Consider the following 10,029-nt stretch of genomic DNA (forward strand, 5'->3'; position numbering starts at 1 on the left):
AAGTCTGATGGGGAAACTGGACAACTCATGGACCAACCAGAGGCAGCCGTAGTTGATGGCTTTCCTAGGAGGACTTCAGCGGCCGGGTTGGGGGTACCTCCCTCCATAGAGCAGCACATCCCCAGGAGCGCCCTGGACCAGAGACCCTATGGTCAGGGGTCGGGTGTCCCGCTTGGATGTACCTCACTGGACACTGGGTCCCTCTCTTTTCTGGACCCCTTGCCCTCCAGTCGGCCTCAGGACCAGAGGGCCCTGCCCTGAGCCTCTTGCCTGTGCATCACCGGCTGTCTGCTCCTGTGATCTGGCCCAGCTCTTTCCTTTTCTGGGCCTGAGCTTCCCTGCCTGTCTCGTGCAGTACAAGCTTTCCCACCTCTGACCTGCTGTGACTATGTGTGGAAGCCATTGCAGTCTGATCAGGGCCCGGTGGTTCACGGCTTATGAGATGTGCGGGGATGGGGCAGGTGTCTGGTGTGTCCTTAACTCATATTCCCTCAGGCACCAGGTGGCTTCCTGGGGGTGCCCCCTCCACCAGCATCCCCAGCAGCTCCTTCCAAGGCCTAACCAGCCTGGCTGAGGGGGATCTCTCATTGCACCCCTGGTATGGAAACGGGCAGCCCCTAGAGAGCCCGGGAACCCGCAGGGGACGCGCAAATCAAGAACACAGGTCGCTTGAGGGGAAAGGAGGTTTATTGTGGTTGCCGGGGTTTGCGGCCTTGGCTCCCAGGGATGAATCACAGCTGTAATTTCTGGAGAAGCAGAGAACAGAGTGAGGGACTCTGGGGGCTGTGAGGCTCTGCCGGGAGGGTAGGAGCATGGCCGGCAGCCCCGGGCCTTGACAAGACAGGCTTGCCTCTGCCCGAGGGGTCTGGCCCTCTCGGGCACTTCCGACCACTGTGCAGGTGAGCTCAGGATACCTCCTGCTCCCAGGGTGGAAGCCCCCAGCCCAGGGTGACTCTCTGTCCCCGCACCCTCAAAATATAGACGGCCATCCATGCTGCCCCCTCTCCTGTGCTGGGGCCACGCTTCACATTTGGGGGCACTGGTGGGGAGCCTGGGCTTGGGACAGAAGTATTTGCTGATGGATGAAAGGGTGGGGAAGTGAATGGCCGTTTGCTTCACTGCCCCTGACTCAAGGCTGCATGCAATAAGCACTCGATCAAAACTTCTTGAAGGAGTGAGTGAGTAAATGGAGTGAGTGAAAGAGTGAGTAGGGGAGTCAGTGAAGGAAGGGCGAGGGAGGGTGAGGGGCGGGTGGAGAGGAGGGGGCAGGGGAGGCGCACCCACCTCGTTGATCCAGTTGTTGTAGGCGGACACGCGGGTGAAGACCGTGGGCTTCTTGAGGGTGTTGCAGCTCAGCCCGGAGCCGAAGCTGACAATGCCCCGCACCTCCCAAGAGCCGTTCTTGGCCTGGCAGTTCAGTGGGCCGCCCGAGTCCCCCTGCACCAGACGGGGCGGGTGTCAGAGGGAGGCTCGGGAAGCAGGTGAGGGTCAGGGTGGGGCATATGGGTTGGCCTCTCAGCCTTGGTAGCCCCTGTTTTGGCCTCAGCGTGTCCATAGTGAGGGAGGCAGAGAAAATGTGGTTTGTGGGTAACTTGGCCTTATTCTGGGGGGCCCTGGGGTGTCAGACTAGGTCTTGCTTTGCTGTGTGATCTTGAGATGTTGAGAACCCTCTCTGTGCCTTGGTTTCCCTAGCTGTTCAGGTCACCGTGCCTAAGACTCTGAGCTGCCCGGAGGGATGAGGATGCTGGGAGCCGTGTAGGAGACCCGGGAAAGGGAAGAAAATGGAAGTGGGGAGAGGCTCATGTGTTTGAAAACGGGACAGTCCCTGATTGTCCTAGATGTTTCTTCATTCTGTGTCAGACTCCCTGAGTCTTCTGTCTCCCTGGACCAACGGAGCTGATGGTATGAAGGAACGTGTGCCCGGACTTCACCGAAGTCTCTTATACCTGTGTTAGACTCACTTAGTCCTCATAACAGCCCTGTGCTTAACTACCGCTCCATTTTATGCATGGGAAAACTGAGGTTCAGATAAGTCAAACAGCCTGCCCAAGGTTACACAGCTGTGAAGTAGGGGGGCTGGGACTCGGACTCAGACTCACATTCAACTTTCATGCTCTGGCCACAGTGCTGGTGGGGGAGGGGAAGGGGGACAGTGACAAGTTTCTCCTAAGCCTCTTAGGACCAGCCGGGGCTCAGTCTCCCCCCAGGGAGAGGGTGTGGCGCCTCCCCACTTCTCACTCCTTTGCCCTCCTCACTGCCCCCTTCCATCTGGCCACCTGCAGTAGAGACGTGGGGCAGCGCCTCGACACTTACGTTGCAGGCTGAGATGACGCCATCACCCCCGGCGCAGACCATGGTGTCCTTCACGTTGTTGCCCCACCAGTCTCTCTGGGAGCATGTGGCGTGATCCACCACGGGCTGCAGGCCCTGCTGCAGCTCGTCAGCGATGGGGCCGTTGGCTGGAGAGAGAATGGGTGGTGACCGGGCGGTCAGCCCAGGCAGCCTCAGCCCCAGCCCAGGCCCAGGCCTTCAGGGAACAGAGGGCTGGATGGGGCTGGGACATGACCGGGCGAGTTCTGGATAGACTTTGAGGGACCCACACACAGGCCCTTAATTGAGAGGCGAGACTCTGAGCCAATGGTCCTGAACTGTTTGGGTTAGAGACCCCTCTAAGCGCAGGGAAGGCAGAACCAACCCGTAGAAAACCCTTAAGAAATAACCACTGAGTTATCTTTAATTTGGGTTCTGGGGTTTTAATTGCCAATGGTTTCCCTGTAGTTCTCTGCCTTTGGTGTCACACATTGAAAGGTCTTTCTCACCCCCAAACTTTCCAAATTTTAGAGGATCTGCATTTTCATCTAAGTATTCTGTAGTTTCATTTATTTGCATTTAACCTTTTAATTCAGTTGGAATTTACTTGGGCGTGTGGTATAACATAAGATCATAAGATCTAATCCCCCACCCCAAAATGGTTAGTTTCATTTATTTAATAGTCACGGACATGGCACTTAGTATGTGCCTAGCCCTGTTCTAAGCCCTTGACAAATTCTAGTCCGTTTAATCCTTATAACACCCTTTATATGCGCTTGTTAGAGTGTCTGCCACATGGTATATGCTTAATAAATATTAACCATTATTACAAAATTTAAAAAGATGTGAAGATGTTAAGGCAAAAAGGAAAGTGGTGGGCAAATGTGGGTGATGTGCTTATCGTGGGAGCTGCTTCCTCCAATAAGACACTCGTGTCTGGCCAGGGGCTATACTCACTCCAGAGACGGCCCCAGCCAGTGACGTAGCAGGGGTAGCCCTGAGGGAGCAAGGAACCCTCCTCTGGCAGGCAGGCTAGCTGGATGGTGTCACTCAGTTCCACGGGCTCCGCCAGTTTGATAAGGGCAATGTCATTGCTGGAATCCAAAGCGGAGGTGGTGAATGGCAGGAGGGCCTGCTCCCTCAAGCCGACGCTCAGAGGCCCAGGCTGTGAGTTGGGAGTCGGGCCAAGGGTGAGCAGGGGTCCTCCATAGACATCCTGGACCTCCAGCTTCTTACTGGCACACAGAGATGCCGGAGGACCAATGATCTGCCTTCTAACCCCATCACCGGCTCCTGTAGGTGTAGCTTCTTCCCCCCTCCCCCACCCCCCGCGCCACCTTGTGTCTTCACATCATGAAAGGCTTAACAGAGGGGAGACGAGCAGAAGCATTCTGAACCACTGCAAGGTTATGTATCAACTGAAATTCAGCTAAGCAAATTGGAAATTATAACGATAAAAACACTTGCGGATGCAATTTTTAACGTTTTCGTGTTGCCAGAATGAAAATGGACAACCCTAGAGAGAGCCTGGTTTGATTTCTAGTTCTGCCATGTACTGGGCTGTGTGACCTGGGACACATTCCTTAACCTCTCTGATCCTCGGTTCCTTGTCTAGGGGCTGTTGTGAGGATTAAATAAGAGATGGCATGTAAGCTGCTTATTACAATGCGAGCGTGCAGCAGGCATCAGTAAAGGTGAGTGCTGGCTCATCCTCTGGCTGAGAGACTTCAGGTAATATACTGTGGGAGCCTCAGGATCCTTATTCCCTGTGTACTTTCCAGAGACCCTTGGCCAGTGATGGGTATTGGAGGGGTGTCCATCTCCACTTAGCATTTTGCCATTTTGCGTAAAGTCATCATCTATTGGCTGTTCAGGCTAAGGATGGGGTCCAGGGACAGGCTCAGGCTGCATCTCAGGGACGCCTCCTTCTTCTGAGCTGCTCCCAGGGGGCTGTGACATGGCCAGCTGGGCACTCACCGAACTAGGAAGGAGTTCCACTTCTCGTGGACAAAGATGGTGTCCACACCCATGAACACGGAGCCTTCCTCATTCTCCACCTCCAGGTTGTTCTTCCCCAGGGCCACGCGGTAAGTCAGGGTATTGCTGGACAGAGGAAGGGGACCAGGTCAGGGTGGCCTCCTGTCCCCACCGGCCGGTGGGGTAGAGGGGGAAGTTGGGTCTTTAGTGACCCAGCTTTGGGGCCACCGTGGGACTTGTTCGGGGGAAGGGAGTGTTCATCCCATTGACCCTTCCCAGGGCACAGGGTAAGGACCCTGGTCTTGGAGTCAAGTCCACTTTGACTGCTAGGTGGGTAGGCTCGGCTTCAGTTCTCTCACCTGTAAGGTGGAGATAATCTTGGAACTCACCTGCCAGGGCTGCTGTGAAGATGAGCTAGTCCACATGCTGCTGGCCTGCATTCTCTCTCCTGCATTCCTCTCTAACCGCCTCTTCCTCTCCTCTCACACAAAATGCCCCTGCCACACCGGCTTCCACTTTATTTCTCAAACCTACCAAGTGGGCTCCCTTCTCTGGGCCTTTGCATTAGCTGTTCCCTCCACATGGAACACCTTACCCCCAGACCAATGACGTCTTCCCTTATTTCCTTCAGGTCTTTGCTCAAACAACTCCTTTCAAGAGAGACCTTCCCCCGGCCACGTCATTTAAAATAGAACTCCTCATACTTTTTATTCTCCTTCTGCTTTATTTTTCTTCATTGCCACTTGCTTTGTTATATATTTACTTGTTGAATGGTCTATTACTCTGTCTTCCGCTAGAATATAAGCTCCCTGAGAGCACAGGCTGTGTCCTCACTGCTGTGTTCCCTGGCGTATAGTAGGCGCACAGTAAATACTTGTGGAATGAATAAATTAACAACTGAGTTACTGGATGGGAGTAGCTTATTCAGCCCAGTGTCTGGAGTGCGTGCTCAAGAAAAGCAGCGTATCAGGCTCCTGTTCCCGGGCGAGGGTGGGGTGTCTGGGCAGCATCCCGTTCACCTGATGCAGTGGGCAGCTGTGAGGACGTGACTGGGGGTGATCAAGGTGCCACCGCAGGTGTGCCTCCACACGCCATTCTTGAGGTACTGGAGGGAGATCTGGGGGAGGATGGGGAAGGACCACGTGTCAGCCCCCAGGGACCTGCTCCCCACCCCCCTCCACCTTGCCTTCCCCACCTGCTGCAGCACGCTTACCTGCCAGGGCCAGCTGTGGGGAACGGCGTTCTCTCCGCCCACCACCCGGGCTGATAGGTTGGGCTGGAAGATGGGGACCCCGCAGCTGGAGGCTGGGGATACAGGAGAGGAAGAGCACAGGTGAGCCGGGCTGGCATTGCTTTGGGGAAGGGGCAGGTGGAAAGAGCGCACATTTGGGGGCTGGGCAGACATGGGTTTGACTTTTCCTGCATGGCTTTGGGGAAGCCATCGAGTTTGCTGGGCCTCAACTTCCCTTTCTGTGAAACGGGGAGACTAGCGCTAACCTGGTAAGTTCGTCCTGAGAACTAAATTAGACGACGCAGGTAAAGAATTGAGCAAAAGACCTGGTATAGAGTGAATGTCGAATCATTGAAGGAAACCTAAAGTGGCTGGCTTGTGTGTGAGTGCCCAGGTACACCTGTGTCCTTCAACCTTACCCTGCTGTCCCATTTCAGGCCACAGCACAGTGCGGGTGTGCGAGCACTGAATCTACAGAATTCCAGACTGTCATAGCTGGGGAGCTGTGTGGCACAGTCAAGAGCAAGTGCTGTGCAGTGAGGAAGACCCAGACTCAAATTCTGGCTCTACCACTAACCAGCCGTGTGATCTTAGATAGCAAGATATTGAGCATCACTGAGCCTCGGGGTCCTCATCTGTAAAATGGGCATATTAACAGGCCCCGCCTCTCAAGGTTGTTGTAGGATCACATTGGCTCCTGAACGTCAAGGGCTTAGCACAGCGCTCGACACATAGCAAACATGGGGTACACAGGAGCAGCTATTATTATCATCACTGTTGTTATTAGCTGGAGGACTCTTAATCAAGTGCTCTCACTTGCCAGAAGAGCCAGTGAGCTTTAGAGAGGGGAAGTGGCTTGTCCAGGTCCCGCCAAGAGAGAGTGACATTCGAGCCAAGTTCCTCGATTCCCAATCTGGGAGGTAACCAGCATGGCGGGGGGAGCAAAGAATCCCCAAATGAGAGATGCCGATGCTGGGAAAGGTAGGCCCTGATGCCTCCCGGGGTAACCCGGGATGAGGCACCTTCTGCGTCCCTGGTGCTTTCCATACCTCATGGCTCATCCTCACCCTGAGGTGAGGAACATGAATCCTATTTTGCAGATATGGAAGCAGAGTCGCCAAGCAGGCAAGTGGCTCATCTGACACACAGCTGGTCAGTAGTAGCTGAACCCACATGGGACCCCAAAGCTCCTTTCCTGAAGCCCTGGAGAGCAGAGGGTCCCTGACCCCATCCTTGTCCCCGGGAGGCCAGCCCAAGCTCACAGCCCGCTGGCTGCAGCTGGTCCCCAAGCCGCAGCTTACTGTAGGCCAGGAGCACTGTGAAGACGGTGACGCCCAGCATGTCGTGAGTGCTCGGGATCGAGTGGCCGTCGCGGTGACCAGGTCCCCACTTATAGGCAGGAGGAGGGTGGACCCACCTCGTCAAGGCTGAGCCACCCCTTGGGAGGAACCTGTTCTGTCAAGGCCCTTTCCCTGACCTTGGCTGGTTACTGTTTAATTTGCGCAGGAGATGGAGCTGGCTTGGAGGCATGAGTTTCCCAAATATCCTGAGACAGAGCAAATCTGGCGTTTGCAGGTTTTGGGGGCCCTGCCACGCTGCTTGGCCTGACTCATTTTTTTTAGTTGTCATTTATTGTGCCGGGTGCCGTGCCCAATACCTCTTGCAGTCACTTAATTTTCCCAACACCACGCGGTAGACACTCTTGTTCGCTCATTAAACTTCACGAAGCTGAGACTCAGAGGGTCGGGGGCAATCCGGGGTCACACAGCTGGGCAACAACAGACCCAAGATTTGAAGTCAGCGCTTCTAACGTCAGTCTGGGGCCGCAAACTCCTGTGATGCACCGCTTCCTTCTCTGTCTTTATAGCTCTTTCTTTGCTTCCTGTCCTTTTCTTTCTCCCTTATTCAACTAATACTGTTTGGTCTTGGGGTACCCCCTGCTCTCCAGTACCTCCTCCCCAGGCTTTGGATGGAGGCTGAGGCGTGGGCTAAGCTCCTACTTGGAGCCAGCTCAGTTGTCTCCCAGCAAGGTCTTCAGTCTCCCCGTCTCTAAAATGGGCAGGTAGGACCAGATGGACTCTCAGGCTCCTTTCAGTCCTAAAATTCCATGACTTGGATGTCAAGGCCGAGTGCAGATCTGGGTTTGTGATGTGTGCCCAGAAGTTCCAGCTAGAGCCCCAGCAGTTTGGGCTCAGCCTGGCTCTCGGAGCATCTGGTTTAATCCACTTGTCCTGAGGCCCGACTTCTCCCCTTTGTCCTCTTTTGACTCATTCTCGTGCTCCTAGGAAGTTGTTTTCTGAGCTGGGCCCACTGGTCCCATTAGGAATTATTTCCTAATAAAGAAATTCAGAACGCTACACACCCTGCCGGTCATGGTGGTGAGCTGGGGGTAGAGGAGGACTCTTAACTCACACGTTTTTACAGCTTAAATCCTTTTTAAAAACAAGTGTGTGTTACTTTGGTCATATTAAAAATCAATAAAGTTTTGACTGAAAAAGCAACAGCAGAGAGGGAGTGCGAGGGAGTGTGTGTAGGGGTGATGGCCTCAGGCCTCAGAACTGGGGTGTCTGGGGGACCTCAGACTCGCTGCGAGAACATTCTGTTGCCTTCTAGAGGCTGGTCAGTGACTACTGCCCACCACACCTCAGACCCAGAGCTGTTGGTCACCAAACTCTGCAAAGGGTCACCCTGGGCTGGGGACTGACATCGTAAAGAGAGACAGGCTGAGCTAGGGAGGTATTGGGGGTTGCCAGGGTTCTGGGGGCAGGAGACAAGACTCCTGGTTTCTGTCACAGTCAGTGACTTGCTGGACCCTGGACCTTGGCGAACTTCTGCGGCCTCAGTTTCTCTTGGGGAAACAACTTGGGGAAATGATTAGCTGGGCTTCTGTGGATGGGAGTTTACTGATTTACACACACAGAGAGACAGCAAGGTCCAGGCGCTCATCTCAGTCACGTGTACAAGCCCATGGATATACAAGCATACAGGGACAGGCAGACAGACAGACAGACACACACACACCAGTGTCATACATAGAAAGCAGTCTGTTATAAACACAGTCACTCTCAGAGCCCCGAGCCACACGTTCAAAATGTACTCTGATATAGAAATAGCCACAAAAGTGCACAGGCACATAGGTAGTAAGGTACCAGGTGAAAAGTCATTCCTTTTTTTTCTTTTGGAATGTTCACAGAGAAACTGACCTTTTTGGAGAGGGAGGTTGCTGGCTGCTCTGGAAGGTGCAGACAGCATCAGCTTTAGGGGAACTTCATTGTTTTGAGACGTTTACCAGTTGAGGTCCTTTATGTAAGACAGCGTCAGCAATTGTGCTTGGAGAAAACTGAGGTCACCTTAGTCTGTTTCAGATGCTGAAGATGGGATGTTGAGTGCTTTGCCTCGTGCTGGACCATATTCCCAAAGGACGGAACACCTAGAGCCAGTACTTCCTAGCTGTGTGACCTTGCGCTAGTGACTCAACCTCTCTGTGCTTCCACATCCTCATCTATAGAATGGAGATTAAAAAATGGTACCAGCCTCATAGGGTTATTGTGAGGAGTGCCTGACATAGGGCAAGCACTATATAAATATTGGCTGTTATTATTATTGTTATTGGTCATCTGGTTCTCATGAGAAAGCTTGAATCTGGACTGTCACTGGGCCCTTTTGCCTTTGTGGGCCCCTTCCTCCACCAAAAAATATTAAGAATTTTATGTTTTATGACTGCGTGGGTATAAAGACTAGTATAATCCAGTTTGGATTCTATTCATTTTTTTCCTGCCAATTTTAAGAGAAACTAAAACATTTCTGTGGGCCTTAAAGTTATTGTGGGCTCCAGGCACTGCGCCCACCGTACTGATGGGCGATTTGGCCCTGGCTGTGGCCCCTCCGCATGTCAGGTTCTGCACAACTGAATGGCTGAGAGAGACATTGGGGAATGTTCTTTGGATCACGATGAGTGCCTGTTCTGGACCCCGGAGATGGCTTTAGGGCAGCCAGGGAGAAAACTGTGCTGTCGCTGGGAACAACTGGGGCAGAGGTGGGAGCTGCCTCTGGGAGTGTGCATGGCTAGTGCCAGCCCCTCCTGACCTGGCCCTGGTGCAGGGAGCCATCGGCCAGAGGACGCCATCACTCCAGGGGCTCCAAATGCCTAAAGTTATGGTGCTGACACTTGGCTGGCTGACCTGATTTTCTGGCCACCAAGATTGAAGAAGCAGCCCCAGGGGGACTTGGGAATAACTGCAGAAGGGCGCCCTGGGGGAGTGGATTGCTGTGATTGGAGGGCAGGGGGCTTGGTGTTGGGTTAACTTAAAGCTGTGACTCTTGCCTGCCCAGACTGTGAGGCACTGACTTACCAGGTACACAGAAGCCCTTCATTCCTTCATTCTTCCCAGACTCGCTGAGCAGCTCCGGTGCGTAGGCGCTGTGCTAGGGCTGGGGCCACAGAGAGGATAAGACCCTGTTCAGCACTGCTGGACCTCCCTGCCTGGCTGGGTGATAAGTGTTCCTTGGAG

At 53.8% G+C, this 10,029-nt stretch overlaps 1 protein-coding gene across 1 annotated transcript; it reads right to left on the reverse strand.

Moving 5' to 3' along the window:
* Nucleotides 1-669: 669 nt before the first annotated feature.
* On the reverse strand, nt 670-6,876 carry CTRC (chymotrypsin C). The gene is made up of 8 exons (XM_029227975.1): nt 6,820-6,876; nt 5,501-5,592; nt 5,307-5,404; nt 4,288-4,413; nt 3,268-3,404; nt 2,314-2,459; nt 1,285-1,437; nt 670-746 (listed from the first exon to the last, which is right to left on the reverse strand). The coding sequence occupies exons 1-8, from the start codon at nt 6,857-6,859 to the stop codon at nt 732-734; spliced, it is 807 nt and encodes a 268-aa protein (XP_029083808.1). The 5' UTR covers nt 6,860-6,876; the 3' UTR covers nt 670-731.
* Between the last annotated feature and the right edge of the window lie 3,153 nt (nt 6,877-10,029).

Source organism: Monodon monoceros, unplaced genomic scaffold (genome assembly GCF_005190385.1).
Source record: "Monodon monoceros isolate NGI ecotype Baffin Bay Population unplaced genomic scaffold, NGI_Narwhal_1 Super_Scaffold_18, whole genome shotgun sequence".
NCBI classification, from domain to species: domain Eukaryota; kingdom Metazoa; phylum Chordata; class Mammalia; order Artiodactyla; family Monodontidae; genus Monodon; species Monodon monoceros.

Bases quoted from the DNA above. Each gene is read 5' to 3' on its own strand.
- CTRC (XM_029227975.1), bottom strand. From the start codon at position 6,859: ATGCTGGGCGTCACCGTCTTCACAGTGCTCCTGGCCTACA. The intron at 5,593-6,819 runs GTAAGCTGCGGC...CTGTATCCCCAG, and splicing joins CACAGTGCTCCTGGCCTACA to CCTCCAGCTGCGGGGTCCCC. The intron at 4,414-5,306 runs GTGAACGGGATG...TCCTCTGTCCAG, and splicing joins ACAGCTGCCCACTGCATCAG to CAATACCCTGACTTACCGCG.